Here is an 18,415-nt window from a genome sequence, read left to right on the forward strand (position 1 = left end):
AGATATGATCAACGTTGTTGTTGGCTAATATCTACCGACGTTGATCGAACCCAGTTTCGGTGAACTCTTGTCAATCAAAACAGACGGCGATTGTTTTGTCATGTTGATTCAAAACATATATATCTTTCGTCCTATACAAGCCCGCGCGTCGTCTCATCTTCGATTTCGCACATTTTCCTGCTGCGAACGGAATTAGCGTGCGCCAAAAAAAAATCGCGAATTCTACGATATACTCCTCGGAATTTCGTCAACAACCGAAAAAAGTCAACGGAACTCGAGCGAACGGTGTACCGACTACGGTAGACGTTTGCCGAGCGATAATATTGACAGGAAAAAAACGTAACGGCGTGACAGCGAGGACGCGGAGCATCGTCGGACACGATGTAGGAACCGGCGGTGTTCATCAGGAATGTTTAAAGGAAGCTTCCCGGCGCGGAAACGAGTTCTCCACTTTTCTGATTCGCTCTGCTCTTGGCATTCGTATATTGTACATAGTGTATGTACGCGGCAGTATATATGAAAACTTTTAATGGCGTTCTGCAGGCCAAGTGTTTCGTCAACATGCGCAACGAGGAGCGGGCGTCGCGCCGATGGAAAAAGACTTTAACGAGGTGTACGGAGGAGGCCCACCGGAAATATTAGAGAAGTTTTAAGAAAATGCAGCCTTAAACACGGCCGCGAAGCTCGCGTACGCGCCCGCGCCACGTTGCGCGCGGGAGCGGTCGCTTCGACAAACTTCTTTCGCCCGTGCACAGTGATCTGGGGGGCCGCCTTCTCGTGGCTAAAATGAAAAAAGTCGTATATATCGGCATTTTTTAACGCGGTGTAATTGGTCAATACTATTCAAGTGTTGCATAACGTATGGATATTTATGCATCTGTTACTAGTATAGCAGGGTGTCCCAGTTAACCCTTTGATTAGAAGTCTTTCGACTGTAATAATCTTTGAAAAGAAAAAAGATAATTTATATTTATTTTCAGCCCGCATTTAATCGAATGCTTATATATCTATTATAAGAGAGCAGAATTTTATTTCGACTTGACGTTTTACTCGATTTTTATAGGTTCTTCATAAAAATCTCCATCACAAAAATGTCTCTGCTATTTTTGGAAACATTGAAAAACTTTGTTAACGAAAACTGTTCAGTTCAAGGAGATCTATAATACGGTATTAATAATATTTTTACATCAGAAGAATTTTCGGAAATCTTTTGATGACCTTCATTTTTTTAATTATATTCATATACCTTGTTATACATTAATTGATGCAGCTCGACAGTGTTTATAATTGAAGACTCTCTCAATAGAAAAAATTTAAAAATAGAACGAAACCCGAAAAAACATAGATTAACCATGAAAATGACTTCCAGGCAGCAAAGCGATAGGGGTCGAACGGTGCCGAAGAGGGGGGGGACTCGATGTGAACGGAGGGGGGTAAAGTAGCTGCCGGGATTCGAGGCGAGAAATCGCATTGGATCGTCGGTGGAACCGAATGAAAGCATTCGTCGAATGCAATCTTCTTGGAGAACTTGTCGAGAACGGAACGGAATTGTGATTTTAAACATCGTGTCGCAAAAACTCGTTCCCGTCGCCCCCTCCCTCTTTAAACTCGAATGGCCAGGTAATTCCTGACACGACGATACCCCCGCGCCCGTCACCTGTCACTATAATAAGATCTTCATGCCGTCGTTGCACGATTCGTTCGGGATGCGCAATATTCCCGCGCGATATAGACGCCGCTGAAGATGCTCGTTAATGGATGATCGCAGTTCGTGCATTGTTTATTGTTATTGCCCCGGCTCACGGCTGACTTTCATGAGCACTAGCATGGAATGAACATTGCTTATTGAATTTATTATACGGTTCCTCCTGTCCTTGATTTATGCGGAGGATATGCTCCGCATCGTTTCTATACGCTTCGGAATTTCAGCTGAGAGCGGCTTCCCCTTCTCGAAGGACTATGCGAGACGTTCTGTCTTAACCCTTTCGGTACGAGCGCTCTGTCCGCGGTGACACTCATGCTATACCAGGCGCCGCGCTGAAAATTCGCACCCGGCCAATCATCCCTCTTTGTATAAAGATTTTCCTAAAGGTTAAATGAAGACTGTGCTGGACAAGACAATGTTTTCTAACCCTTTCGATACGAGCACCGGATGTATCCGGTATCCATGCGACGATCGATATAAATAACATAATTTTATATAAATATCTCTAAATATCTCTTAAGCTACGAGCAACACTTTTGTTAATAAAACGTTGTTTTATTAGGCACAGTTTTTACTTAATGCTTAAGCAATATCTTCATATGATGGAGGATTGACCAAGTGCGAACTTACTTAAAATTCTGTTATTTATACCGGTCGTCGAATGGAAACCGGATATATCCGACACTCGTACCGAAAGAGTTAAAGTTGAAATTTGTCATCAGACCTATCCAGATGGGGTTACTTTCGAGCATTGTTATCTAAAATAGAATTCTGTTATTCAATTTAGTAGTCGGCCTAACCAAATTTCGAGCTAACCCAAGGAAATTGATCGCTGTTTACAATTTACTTATTTGACTCGTTAGGTAATACGGTTAAATAATATGAGACAGTTGGTACAACGGAAAGCAACCAAACAATAACACAATTTACAATTACTTCATCCAGCGAGTACAAATTTATAGAAACATGTCCGAATATTGTAAATTCATGTGCTGAATTCAGCGGGGTCATAAATCCCGCTTTGCTCGGCCGTAACAATATTAAAGTGCGCAAGCGAAATTCAGTAGTAACAAGGACTCGCTGAAATGAATTTAAATGCTCGAGTTAACGGTGTGTAGACTATATTTTCAACTTAATAAACGTATTGCGAATGCGTTCGATCGGAATGATCTTTCCCGTTTCTCGATTTCACGAAATTCTATTCAGTTTCGCAACTTCTGGTGTACTGGCGGGTTTGGTTGTGTTGTATTCGTGTTCCGTTCGGTTCTATTGCGATTGTTCATACATGAAGTTGAATGGAGATTGTTGAACTTTTTTATTAGTTTAGCCTTATTGTGTACATGTTGTCAATGTCGTAATTATTTTTAACACGTTCCGAGCCACGTGTACCATTGATGGTACACGCTTAAATAGCTATTCAATGCGTTAAAATAATATTTTACGACAAGTTAGAATGCAAGAAATAATTTTCACCAAAAGAATAGATCCATAATAAGTCTGCTTCATAGTTATATCGACAATAATTGATAAATAAATATAATATATTGATTTTTAAAGCTTCGATTGACAAGAATGAAAAGTCGACTAAATACAGCTCGGCACGGAACGTGTTAAACGATCTTAGGATTGATAGACGCGATGACGGCACATTGGGTTGTGATCGCCAGTGGTTGTAAGTGACTTAACCCTTTGCAGACGAGAGGCGACCCTCGCTCGCCTTGGCGTTTCTTTTGGCAGGACGAATGGAAGGTAACAGTCGGTGTTTATGTTAAGATAATTTGTATTTAAATTATAAAATTGTATTTAAATTATATTTGTATTATATACAATTCAAGATAATTGTATAAAAATTATATAATTGTATTTAAATTATATTTCAATTATATAAAATTTAAGATAATTGTATATAAATTATATAATTGTATTTAAATTATATTTGTATTATATACAATTTAAGATAATTGTATATAAATTATATTTGTATTATATACAATTTAAGATAATTGTATATAAATTATATAATTACGTATAGTTGTATATAATCGTATATAAATTGTATTTGTGTTATATACAAATTAAAATAATTTGTATAGAAGACACTCGACACATCTAAGAAAATCGCCTCGTCCTGCTACCTCAGTTGGTCGAGAAAGTCGTCGTCCGCCAAGGGTTAACTGCCTGCGGTGGCCGATCATCTCGTTGGACCTTACCGGGCCTCGGCAATATTTCCATAAATATTTTTCAAAGCTCATCATAAAACGCGCAAAATAAGCTCGCAAAATAGGCTCGTAAAATTCGAAACGACCCGGCCATCGCATCGACGCCACAAGTTCAAGGGTTAACCGGCAGTACCCAGCACTTTCTTCGGTCGTCTGAAAGCAGATCCCCAACACTTTCCCTAATTCAGTCTGCGAGGATAGGAATGCCACGTGCCTGGGCTGTACGTCTGCCGGTGGCATCGCTTAGTAACAGTTCCCGCGGCGTTGTCGGGATAGAGGAATCCTGGCGCGGGGCTCGCGGTGTAGGAGACGTTTCGTGGATTCATTGCGATGCATTCCACGTCGAACTATTCGTCTTGCGTTGGCGGGCCGCAATTTGCCGTAGCCGAGGATGCGACAGCCGGAAATCCGGGCGTCTCGGTCGCAGCTGAATCCACGAACGTCCATGGTGAACGCGGCTTAACGCTGCCCGCGTCGCGAGAAAAGGAGACCGGCTTGATATTTTTGGCGAAACTTGACGGGAATCGCGGGAGAACACACGGCCGTGGCACATTTTTTTTCTTTTTTATGTTACGGCAAAGCGCGTTGCCCGATCGTTAGTCGCCGTTTGAGGCGGCGATGAATTACATTTTTACCTCTCGCCTCGGATCAAAGGATCGACGCGTATCAACTTCGCCGACTCTTTTCAAGTTTCTACATCTGCCGAATGATTCGCGCGCTTTGATACACGGCTCCTTTTGGAGCGGTAAGCTCTGAATAATTGCGGGAGCAGGTAAGTTTGTTTGCGCCGTTCCGCCGCGAATTTTCCTTGCGAATACCGCGTTCGCAAGTTTCGAAGTTCCGCCGAAAACGCGGGACTCAAAAAGTCGGAAAAGCCGTTCCGGCGTCGCGCGTTTCCTCGAATCGTTCAAACGCGCCGGTTTCGTAAATTATGTGGTCAGTCGCATCTTTTATCGAAGAAAGTTTGTTTGGTAACGAAAGCGTCTGAGGAGATGTTTTAACGACGTACGAGAGAGAGAGGGAGAGAGAGAGAGAAAGAGAGAGAGAGAGAGGGAGAGAGAGATAGAGTTTGAACAGATGGTATTTAGAGCGAGAAGAACGGTTGTTGCAATGTGCGAACAGGATATACATATAGTACCTAGTACTATAATAACGAGTCAGGTTCGTGACAAAAATTTCATGCAGGATCTACTAAATATGAATATTATTAATTTCTTGTAGATTGAAATCAAATTTAATTCTTTTGTTATCAAAGTCTAGAAAGAAAAATAAATAAAAACAATGGAGGGAATAAAAGTGGTTTGGTCCTATTAGAGAAAATATTAAGAACAGAAACGCCATATTCCTCTTACTATCAGAATAGACAAAATTCTCGTAGAATTAGGTATTCCTTCTCTGAATGTTAAACGGAGATCACTGCCACTTGCCTTGCAAATTATAATTAACCTACTCAGAGAGCAAACCGCAAACAGCTTTAATAAGGCAGATATACATTTATTCAAGTAAATGGCGTCGAATCGTTGGAACTGTTATTAGTGACAGAAAGGTCAAATATAAATTGTCCATTACACTTTCAACGGGATACCGTAGTATCCACATTGTTATTCTCACAATTAGGAACTGAGAAATTGAAAAAGAAAGCATCTATAAAATGCTATGTCAGCAAAGATACTGCATTATTATAGCTTTTGTCATTTTTATAGAAGAAGGTTTAATCGAATTATTTTCCAACAACATCCCAAAAATAAATAGCTAATTAAAATCTTGAAACAAAGTTTCCCTATTTATGGTGACAGGAATTAGAAATGACGCTGTTGCAGTAAATTTTGCAGGAAAAAATTTCTATCAATTCTAGAATATTGCAAAAAGAGTAAATTGTAATATAGTTGTGCAACCCTTTGTATAACTTCGATAAATTTGTTTTCATGCCCCCAAAGAGAATGTGAGAACACTATGATCCTATGAGAAGTAAATTATTCAAATATGCTTAACGATGTTCTTACTGCCATCAAGCTCAACCATCGTAAAAGAGCGAAGTTGCATTCGAGAATGACCACCGGTGCGCCAAACGCATCGAATTCTACAGAGAAAGAACATCATTTTTATACAGAATCTCAAAGCGACACCAATTGTGCTTCGCGGATGGCTCTTTCGATCGAACAAATGAATGAACCTTCGCTATGAACGTTTTTATGGTAATGATTATTACAGTTATGTCGCCTGCACTGCTTCGAAGCTGCAGAAACATTATAATTACAATATCCTAATAGTGTTCCATTAACTGTTCAAACTAATTGACGAAATTGCTTGCACTCTCGAATTAAGAAAAAAATTGTATAGTTACATTTCTCGGTAATACGAGTAACATTTATTATCGGAGAAATATTTCGAATGTATTCGCAAGGTTGGTTCACAAAATAAAGAGTTAAAATTTATTTTATTAATTCAGAACCTTATTAGACTTAAGTACTATTATTCAATTCTAGAAATATATATAATTATTATGACAAAAATGAAACTGAATATAGTGTTGCGCTATTTTAAACTCATTCGAATGACTATGAAACGAAATAAATATCTATGTAGCTTGTATGTAGGCTGCGGATTTTTAAGCATAATAAAAATTGTCTACATCAATTGCAAGAAATACGAACTAAATAAGAAGTTAATTCTTTTTTAAATAATTTGAATAGGATTTTAATAAGAATGTTATTACAAATAATACAACAATATTGCTACTTTAAATTGTAACTACCCGTTTCTGTCAGAAATGTATAAAATTCGCAGCTTACTTATATGTCTTCTAATTACGGATGTGATATAAAAACCGTAAAAAATGCAGAAATCTCGATTTCCAACATCACTGACGATAGAAATATAAACGATTGTCAACAAAAAGAAGACCTATCGACAACAAAAATACAAACGATTGGCAGGACAAATAAAAAGTGCCGACACTTGGCACGATTCTGCTGGTCCACGTACCGCAACGCTACTTTCCTTTCCGATCACAGCGCAGAAAATCCGTCGAATCAAACGAAGCATGTGCAGGGCCCGCCGTTCATCGAATTCGATTCGCGTAGTGCCTCCGCCGTCCAGCCGGTCCCGCGGACAATGGACAATTCGAGCGAGTTACATCGCGGGGTATAATGCTTCGTAAATTAGCAAAGAATCGCGGCAGCGACTGCATTTCCGCTAGCTGGTGACCAGAGAGAAAGGGCACTTTGAGAGCGCTCTAATTCAGTACGGAAAATAAATTGTTGGAAGGTGCTCGCCCGTGTGCCCCCTCCCCCCTCTTTCAAGAAGCATGCCGCGCCGGTGGCGGGACGGAGACGGCGATAGGAAAAAGCGAAACGGGGGCGCGGCTGTGCGTGGAAGCAGACGGGATGGCGGAGAGGAAGTGGATGTTCCCATGAAACGGCGAACAAGAGGGGAAAAAAGGACGGGTGGAAGAGAGACAGTAGAGAAGGATGAGATGAGACGGAAAAAGGTACTCTCTTTTGCGCAATTTGCTCGAACGTAGGAGCAAATTTCCCCGGTATACAAAAGCGCCCGACATTTTAAAGCACGAGGGCCACGGGCTCTCGCGATTGTCGCGCGCTCGCATCATCTCCCCATTTCTCTTCTTTCAATCCCCTCTCTTGCACATTCTCTCCTCAACCTTTATCCTTTCCCTTCTCTCCATTTCTCTTTGCTTCCTACATTCTGTCTTTCTCTTTCTTTCCCACCTTCTCTTCTTCTTCCTTTGTCCTGATTTTTTTGTAGCTTCAATAAGTGTGAGAAATTTGTAATTTTTTAAATCTTTGTACTCTTGTAAGAGTCTTTTAAATCTTGTAGTACCTTCTTAGTACTCTTTCGCTTTTTCTTCTCTCTCTCTCTCTCTCTCTCCCTCTTTTGGTTTCTCCACCTGACTCGTTCTTTCCCCATATCTCCATCTCCCTCGATCTCATCCTCTACCACTGTTTCATTCGTTTTCCCTCTATCTATATATCTCCCTCTACCAAGTTCCCTCCCCCGCCTTCTTTCTCCTTCTTTATATCTACCGTGCGCATCGCGAGACCACGTACACGAGAATCGACGCGAACAAATACGAGCGTACATCAGGAACGTAGCCGCGTCCCCCGAGGCTCGCGTTATTTTATGTCGCTTGTGACTCGAGCAACCCCCCCACTGTATTCCCCGTTCGTTCCCCTCCTTCGCCCCCTCCTTGAGAATCTCCCTCTGCACCCAGCCGCCTGTTTTCCGTTCCCATCACCTGGCAGACATCGAACGAAACACGAAGACAGAAGCAACGGCCAGAGGGTGGAACGGAGCGAGCAGAGAGTGGCGTTGTATGAATACGTTTGGAAGTTGAAACGCCTATGTGATTTGCATGTGCCTCCGAGGTGAAGCGACTCGCCGGATGGCGCTAGAAGGGGTCGCACGCCGACGCCGCGACGTCGACCTCGACGGAGCCACCTGTGTGTTCCCCGTCTGAACCGGTAACAATACGAGATGGCTCGAATCAATTCTTTGCCGGTGAACTTTGTTTGTCAACCCCGACGGAGCTCGAGGACGCCGCTAAGGTCAATTCGACCGAAAACTTGGGCCGTAGCGGAGGAAAGGTATTTATGGAATTGTGACGGTGAAGAATAGATCGAATGTAAACAAAACTGGTCATTCTTTGCCAAGCTTGCTGCTGAAGCATTCAAAATAGTAGAAACATATCGAGGCTATGAACGTCACACAGTGGTCCGGTTTGGAGAATTCAAACTGAACCATTAACCCCTTGCTGTACTTTTACCTTCGCAGTTACAATGATTAAATAATTTTCGATTGGTATAATTTCTTAGAAGAGAAATAAAATTAATATTTATAGAAGAGATAAAGAAGATAGAATTTGATTTCGACTTAGAAAGACGAAATAACATTCATATTTAACAGGTTATTATTGTAAATCATAATCACGAGTCAGACTCGTCAAAGTACGGCAAGGGGTTAAAGATATTCTAGCGAAATTTTCACTGAGACTTTAAGACGTCTTATTTCAAACGTTAAAACGTCGACCAATTCGGGTCGTCTTAAAAACGTCTCGAAGCAAGTTTTAACCTTCTTATATCTAAAACACTTGAAATACATCTTTAAGGCATTTTATGCTTTTAATATTTTATAACTGAATCGGACAAGCTCTTTTAATATAGTATAGTAAGTGCTTTCAGTTTGCAAATATCTCGGAAATTAAAAAATATCTCGGAAAAAATTATTCAGAATTTTCTTTTCTATAATATATTACAAAATCATTAAAGTTGAGGCCCCTAAAATAAATAGTTACCGTATAGTCGAACCAACTCTATGTCGTTAGGATTTCTAATTTTGCTAGAATGTTTCGACTTTCTGGTTGATGTTTCATTAATTAAGTGACTTTAATATTGTAGGAATGGTTTAAATTGACATTCGAAACTTAATAATATCTGCGAGTATATAACAATTTCGAGTTGCCACATACAATCTGGAATTCGAGAGTAGGGTCTTCGCCTTTCCTTAAAAACAAGCAATCGTTAACAAATGAAATGCGATGAAAGAATGATGTAGTTAAATTCTATAGCAAATCCAAAAATCAGTCAAAGTGCATTTGAACCATTCGTTAGAAAAGCAAAGACGAAGATGAAAGATTCAGCATTCGCTTGATTCGCCTCAAGTCAATTGATGCGCTAGGTTCGTACCGTTCGGCGCAGGTGAAACTACTTTGTGAACGGACATGTTTAAAGACCGCGAGAATCCGGATGTAATTTGCAATGAAAGCAGTTTTTCTTCGCTGTTTAAATGTCTACCGGATATGCTCGCACGGAACCGGCGAACAAGTCTCTCTCTCTCTCTCTCTCTCTCTCTCTCTCTTAACTCAAAGAAAATACGGTTGGCTCGGCCGGAAGACGCAAGAGTTTTCAATGAAATATTCAGACCGCGGCCTTGAATGGCATTCATGCGTCCCAGACCTATCGTTTGCCGTGCAGGTGTGCACGTCGGATCTAAGTACTGATGCCGGAAGCATCCTTCATAATCTGTGCGCTTCTTTCACGGTGCTCAGCGATTTAAAGCACCTATGAGCCCCGTCGTACGGAATTGCAAACGTTGGGACGCGTTGTGCACGCGGCGGATACGAAACTCGCGTCATAATCTTGCACGTACGCCACAAACGTTACTGCTCGCCCAGGAGGAAAATCCTGTTTCACAATTACATTCTTTTGCGCTTGTTTCGCCGGAACATTTCTTTAACGTGTTTGTTGGAGCAAGTCTGCAGACGTACAGGGAGCTACTCTTCGAGTTTTCGGATGTAGAAAATTACAGTAGTGGCGCATGAGCGAATGTCCGACCGTGGAGTTCTTACTCTACTAGATGAAATTCGCGAATAAGACTGATGCTTTCTTATCCGACTTTTTTTGCGACTTTATTCGTAGAATTGCTGGATCGATAGCATTGGGGATTGTTGGAATTGGCGAATTTTATTTTTCTTACCCGTACCTTTTATTCCGTTAACACTTTGTCTACCAGATGTTCTCGATTAATTAATAGGTGTATCTTAAGAAGTACCTCAACAATTTCAGTCATACTCAATAAATTATATGGATTAATATTAGGTGCCAGCTTCTTCTGGAAATATTATTTAAAAGAAAATGTTAAACCTTCTTTTACAGCGTAATTATGGAAAAGTCTATGAATCCCTTGTCAGATAATTTATTTTCAAAGGAACATGCATGTGCAGACAGTATATGTTATCACAAAATAAAACTAATATATTGCTGATTTAATAAAGTAAGATCTATTATTGTGATAAAAATGTTAGATTGTACTACTGTCAGCTCTAATATAATTATATTATTTTTTGAACATCCCATACCTTTCGCACTTAACAATATAAATGAAATAAAAACGAAATAAATAAAATACACGAAATGAAGATTGTTTAACGCTGATGTTATAAAAATATTAAAATGTTAGTAGATGGAGTGTTAAGATTCTACACGATAGATCACCGATTCTGTTCAAACTTTCTTCACTTCACAATTTTAATTTGGTGACTATACTTTAATCTCTCGGATCCTCGTATATCGTTGCTATTAATGCCATGTCTTACTCTTCTGATAATTTCATGTTTCGAAATAATACGTCCGAAAGAATGCACGTGAATCGTGAAACATATTTAAAGATTGTCCGCAAGTTAATTAAATCGCCGGTAAAAGTAATGTCCGCGATAATTGCGTTTCTCTTCGAAGGAGGACAGCTTCGGGCGAGATCGGCAGAGCGCATTTACTGTGCTCTAAAAACAGGGAGGGAAAATACTATTCCGGCAGTCGTTATAAGAAGCTCGATCGAGATTTCCCATGAATGTCTCCGTAACAACCTGCGAATGGCTTTTGAAATGGTGGTTCCTGTCGAAGGATTCCCAAACGAGGCCACTCCTGGGACGACGACTACGACGACGACGAACGTAATGTTTATTACCAGGATTCTTTGGTTTATTTCCGTGAAAAGGAAGGCCGTTGGCTCGATTTAACCTGCTGCGACGGCTTACTCAAAAGGATTTCCCTAAGAGGGCTGATGAAAGAGAAAAGGGGGGAACGATTTAATCGACCGGAAGCGAGCGCACGATCGTATGGCTGCCGAAGCCAATAAGTACGTGACCTGGACTGATCGATCTTCCCCGCTTCCAAATTGTTGTTAACGACCAACGAAATTTACGGCTGAGACATCGCTTCTGTTTTTCGTGACTGTACGCCACGAATTGAAATTTAGTAATTTACACGCTGGTTCGCGTATTCATGTAATCGAAACTATTCTTAACCCTTTCGGTACGTGTGCCGGATGTGTCCGGCATCCATGTAATGGCCAGTATGAATAAGAGAATTTTTTATAAATATCTTTTAATATTAAAGCTAAAATGTGCAAGTGTAATTTAAAGCAGTGACCAAATAAACTAATATTAATAGTCGCAAGTCTGTTGACCTTATTAAAATGATTGGAGCTATGCCATTTCTGTATGCATTTACAATATCGTTCACGCTGAAAGAAATTAATTAATTTAAAATTGTGCTATAATTGAATATAATTGTACTAGAGAAGTAGATTTTGAACGAAGCATTAATGAAATAATTTTATCAAATATTCGTGATTAGTAAATAAAATATATTGGCTTGACTATTTGAATTCTTCAGAGCGTCGGCGTTTAAGTAATTTCGAGCATAATCCAGTGATCGAACACTTCGAATTCCAAACGGGACGCGATAAGCTCATAAAGCCTTTAACACGACGATAAATACGTTCATCGTCCACCGACAAAAGGTTTCGTGCTTAATCCGCGGCCGATTGAAAGCGCGTCCTCCGTAAGGAGCAATCGGACCGTCGATCATCCTCATCTCGATAATGTAAATTTATTCGCATCGATTCACCCCGTGTGGTGGGCGGATCACGACCGACCCCACCTCGCTCTTAGTCGCTGCACGTGGATTTTTATTGTCCGGCGGAAACTTTAATGGAAAGATTACACTAGAGCGGCGACGAACTTGAAGCAAATTGGAACGCGCAAATTAGTCAACTGGTAGACTGATAAGCGCGGCGATAGGATAGTATATGGGGCAAATGAATTTTATGAATGGTAATCGCGATAGTTAGAGAATAGATTTTTCTGTATAGTTGCAATTCTGAATTTTTTGAAATGAGAAACTGAAATGAGAAAATTTTTCTGTATATTTGCAATTCTGAATTTTTTAAAACGAGAAACTAGATATATTAATTGCTATAGGGAAAAATTTTAATTGTTAATAGATAGTATAATACTGAATTATATGAATGGCAATCGCGATAGTTAAGGAATAGATTTTTCTGTATATTTGCAATTCTGAATTTATTGAAATGCGAAACAAGATATATTAATTGCTATAGGGGAAAATTTTAATTGTTAATATATACTATCTACTGAATTTTATGAATGGTACTCGCGACAGTCAGCGAATAGATTTTTCTTTATATTTGCAATTCTGAATTTTTTGGAACGAGAAATTCGATATATTAATTGCTATAAGGAAAAATTTAAATTGCTATGAGGGGAAACTTGTCTCGTAACTTTGTTCTATTCGCATTGTATAACAATGGATTGAGCTACAATTAAAAATTGTTGCTAAAAAGGTACGAGATACGACAATACAGCGATATGTTTTTTAAAATCAAAAGCGAAACGTAGTCAACTCTGTTAAGCGTTTCGTTCGAAAATGTAAAAAATAATCGAAAGGATATTTCCAAGTCCCGTAAGAAATGATATCAAATGATAAAATTCTTCCATTATAATGAATTTTAGGGAACCGTGCGCATCGCGAATGTTTAAAACCGGCATGGGAACTACTGCGCATAAAACATCAAATTTTTCCATGGAACTTAAACGACGGTATTCATTTTTGAAACTTTCAGCAACATCATCCTTTCAATTAATGTTTCCCAACAATTCCATAAAATCGAGAATTATGAAGGATGAGAATATCCCGTGCTATATGTTCCCGGGCTTTTATTCGAAAACGAACATTTTCGACAGAAACATGTTTCACAAATTAATACAAATCCTTTTTCGTCACCGCTGAATGCGTGGGCTGCCAAAGTATTTTCGCAACGGTTCTTTTTCATCGACTTCATCTCCCGATGAATTTCATTACATTGCCGAAATATGTCGCGAATACCGTTCTTTGATAAGCTCATTACGTTATTTTGCGAATACAACCCCTGGCAATAAGTTCTCGATCATACGCACTTGCACAGAATTTACAAAGAATATCTGTGTTTCCGCGAGATCTGAATAAAATAAATAAATACAAAATAACGCAATTTTTCATTTATTGTTAAAAAGAAACTAAGTGGAAAAGGTTTCCGATGAGTACAAATGTTGGAAAAAAGTTTTCGATCGTTGAGCCATTAATATTTTGTTACACTGCCACGTGTTCGTATGACTCTTTCAATGCGTTGAGGTATTTTATGAGGTATTTAGCTAAATTTTCACTAAGTATACTTTTTTTACTAAAAAATGACGCTATTTTGTATTTATTTATTTTATTTAAATCTCGCCTACTTCATATTCGCCTATTCGCCTACACTTTCTCCACTCGTCTTACCTGCACAGAACATTACCTGTTAAAACTGTAAAATCCAAATATTCCTTGTAAATTTTGTTTAAGTATACATGATTAAACATTTTACCAGGGTTGTACTATACTACTCCAGAATAACATGAGCTTTTATTAATTCCTATAGATGGTACAAAATTGATACTCCCTCTAAAAAAAAGAACAATTTTGCTAAAACATTAAATTTTCAGAATCAATATTATATCGTAAACCTATAGCTAGCTATGTATACATTAATAACAAAGATATACAAATCGCGATCCGAGTTATCTTGGTTCAGAAACAACACTCTTGATTTCGACATACGATGATAAAATCAGCGATTTTAAATAGCAACTTCAATACATAATATTAATACTAATATTGGTGAATTATTATTACCATCGGATATGATCCACTGCACCGAAATACCAAGGGTTTTCCACAACGATGGCGTCGATCGGTTCGATCTCGTTGAATTTCATTCCAGCCACGGTCAAAGAAGAATGATCACAGCAAGATTAAAGTGGCAGCTTTTAATCCTGAGCCTTATTAGCCTCCGCGTTCGCAGTTTCACGCGCAGGGTCTCATTCATGCCGCCATTGTGCCCCGGGTCGCTAAACGAAACCGTGGAACCCTATTGTTTATTGGACTAAGCACGTCGCGAGCAGCGACGACACTTGACGCCGCGTTTTCACCGAGCCTTTCATCGGAACTCTGACAAAACGCGAACTATTAATTCCTCGGCGCGGCGAACATTCAAAAGCGAATCAATTTTCCTAACAACGTGGCTTTTTCGGGTCTTTGTAGTACACATTAATTGTTGAACGTGTGAATTGGCATTGTAGCTTGTTCTTCAGAAATATTTATGGAAATTTTTTGGGTGAGGACCAGAACGGAGTAAGAATAGTTAGTACGTGTTAGAATTATTCATTGGGGAGAACGTTTAATCTCATTTTGTTAATTCACGAATCTTGTTTGAACATGAAATTGATTTGTCGCAAATCAATAACGTTTATATAGTGTTCTATAACAATGTCAAAGGATGTAATAATTAGTATAATTTTCTTGATGTATACACGGATTTTTAATAGGAGGTACATGTGTCTTAGACTTTGAAAAAATAATGTTTTAGTTTATGTTCTTCAGCTAACTAAAATTTGTCAAATCTATTAGATAATTCATTGTTCTCCTAGTAAGATTATCAGAAAAGAATTTATTATTTATCAAAACATGTTATCAGAACTGGATTTATATCCATTACTCGGGGTTAATCACAGATATACAGCTTTAAGTGCACACTAAAAATTCTATAAAGTAAAATGGAATAAATAAAATGAGAGCAATATAATATAAAACAATTTTACAATATTATAACAATACAAAAATACATAAAATAGGTATACTAAATAGAGTAAAATAAAGAAAAACTCTGTCGGCTGGAAGTATAATCATAAATAATAAATTAATTAATTTACTACGACTAGGGTATTAAAACCAAAGGCATACAAAATAAATAGAATTGTATAGAAATACATAAGTAAATAAATAAATAAATAAATAGTTAAACATTAAATTGCAACATAACGAGTAGATAAAGTACAAGGCTATCAAGATGTCGTTTTCGATCTATTAAAATTCCTGGATAAAGAAATACGTGATATTTTTTTGTAGATGAAAAGGTATCCTCTGTTTGTTAAAATTGCTTCTTTTGCATAAAGATTCACAGTCTGATTCCAAGTCGCAAAGACAGATGTCATAGGTGTCACTTTATTCGAACGAAATGAAAACAATTTCTTCGAAATACACTAAAAGTGTTACGATTCACGTCTTTCAATATTTTCAAAAATAGTAAATGGACGTTCTGGAATGACACTTGGGAATATTCTTTCGCACATAATCACTGAACTGCGTATCTTAATGCAAAATAAAAATTATCCGCAACAATTTTATAATGTATTTCTTTAATAATGTAATTATTTAATAATTTAATTCTGTAATAATTGTATTTCTTTAATCAACTATTTGCCGGAAACGCGTAGAACCCGGACTCTAATAATCGCGATTTATTGCACAATCGCCGATTCGGCAGGTCCATTTATTGTCTCCGCTGATTTCTCGGTGAGACGGACCAGCCGAATCGGCGACTCTAGCCAAATAGAGTAATTGGGATTGTCCAAACGACCATAATAAACTTAAATGGCATATTTCAGAATGGTGCAACCAATCCTTGGGGATGGAGTCCGGCGGCATACCGGATTCAGCCATTACGGCGTCCTCCTCGTATGTGACGAACGTCGGTCCACGGAATGGCCGGTGAGTACATTACTTTTACGACGTCCACGATCCTCGCCGCGTTAGACGGCATTACGGCCGCCTTTTCAATGCGCCACGGAAAGGACAGATCAAACCGGCCCCGCGACAGACACGCTTTCCGCATTAACGTCCGCCGTGGACCCGGCTCAATTTTCCACTCTTTCTCCCTTTCGCTTCTATTCTGCATCGGCCGCCCCCCCCCTCCATCGTGTTTAATTTGTGACTATTATCCTGGAAATGCCACCGGCAAGCTATTTTCAATTAGACGATTCCCCAGCTCCGCGGAGGCAGCCTGGCGAAATTTCGAGACAGATTAGCTGCGGATTCTCTAACCTCTTGCGCTACGATTTCTTTCATATATTGATTAACTAACTCCGTTTTAAATTATTTCCCTGAAAGAATGAGACATTTTTATTTTTAGCATATCCCTATTTTAATTCCTTGATTTTGATAACTAGTCTGCGGATTTTTATGTAAAATGAAAATTACCTGAATTAATTATTAGACATAGGAGATACATAAAGATTTGTTTGATTACTTAATCATTTCAATTAATTGAAAATAAAGCAGCCGTTCTTTTAAATTCTATTTAAGTTTTAAGTACTTAATGTTTAGTATTCCACCTAAAAAGTTTTGTCATAAATGCATAAAATCCGCATTCCATTAGTAACAATAAAATCAAATTTTATTTTAATTTAAAGGAAATTAATTGCATTTAAATTTAGTAGATTACATGTCAAATATCCGTCACGTAAGACCTGTAAAAATAAAAATAGTTAAGTTATATTTTTCCGGATTATCATTGAAGTATTGAAATATAATTTCCATATACCAAAATATTCAAGGGACAAGTGAAATAAATTACAATGTAACAATTGCTAGCTTAACTTTGAAATAACGTGAAAGACTGTAAATTATTTTAACTATAAATTTGTTTAATAAACAATGTACTCGTTAGTAAACACCATCAATCCTCGATCCTCATGAAAAGGAAAATGTGACTCGCACCGCTACGATTTTGGCATCGTCGATTGGAATTTTATTATACAATACAGGAAATAGCTAAATAATATGACATATGATAACTACCGATAATGAAGTTGCTAACGATACTGCTAATGATATTGCTAATAAATTATTGAATAGCTATACAAATTGTTCACGAAATGTCGAATGTGCTATTTGCATTGCAGAAACTGTGTCGAACACAATTGTCTAAAATGTAAACACTTGCTGTGTGCATAGCCACTGAATTGTAATACTGCCATTAAATGACGATTTTACAATTTGTTTCTACGTGTCCAGCTATTAGTTGATTATTAACGATCAAGTTGTATGAATTACTCAATTAACGAAAGTGTAAAACAGTAGTATATCGAGGACTGTTGCTGATATTCAGTAGTACGAGATTGATTATGGTCGGACGCTGTGAACGCCTCGAAAATGAGCACCATTCGGACCGCTGGAATGCGTTGTGCAGATGTCTCAGGGGAACGTCACACGTTTCGCATGCAATTATACATCGCGTAAATGAGCTATAGTCCAATTCAATCGAGTCCATCGAAACCGAGAACTGTCTAACATTATCGTTCAATTATAAAATTGTATAAATAAAAAAATATACTTGTGTCATTCTGTCGAGAAAGCTTCATGTTCCTAAGGAGAACGATTTGAAGAATATTTCATTATTTATGACTATCAGAGAACGGTTACAGAAGATGAATATACACTTAACAATGTCTTTTTAATATTTCAACGGTCTAACTTATCGCTAAATTAATAACTAAGTTACAAACTCAATTAAGTGATTCGCTTTTTATTGTTTTTTTACAATTCGTTGAGACCTATGTTTTAATATTTATCGAAGAGGAGGCGATATCCGCCATTTCGAGGAATAGAATTTCGATATCATAGGAAATGACAGTTCGCCTAATTAACAATAATGATCCTTTCATTTTAGGAAATCAAACCCATCATCTACAATCCCCCTTCTCTGTTCCGATATTTACCGCGCCACTATATATCTGCAGCATCAACGGAAATATAATATCAAT

The 18,415-nt window shown here is 38.3% G+C and overlaps 1 protein-coding gene across 1 annotated transcript in view; it reads left to right on the forward strand.

The window, feature by feature from the left end:
• The window catches only part of LOC144472306 (discoidin domain-containing receptor 2), a 212,885-nt gene that overhangs the window by 145,235 nt on the left and 49,235 nt on the right, over positions 1-18,415 (forward strand). The window contains exon 3 of the mRNA XM_078185267.1: positions 16,259-16,361. Within this exon, the coding sequence (XP_078041393.1) occupies positions 16,259-16,361 (103 nt within the window). The remainder of the gene's footprint in view (positions 1-16,258; positions 16,362-18,415) is intronic.

The sequence above is a fragment of the Augochlora pura genome, chromosome 7 (genome assembly GCF_028453695.1).
Source record: "Augochlora pura isolate Apur16 chromosome 7, APUR_v2.2.1, whole genome shotgun sequence".
Taxonomy (NCBI): Eukaryota; Metazoa; Arthropoda; class Insecta; order Hymenoptera; family Halictidae; genus Augochlora; species Augochlora pura.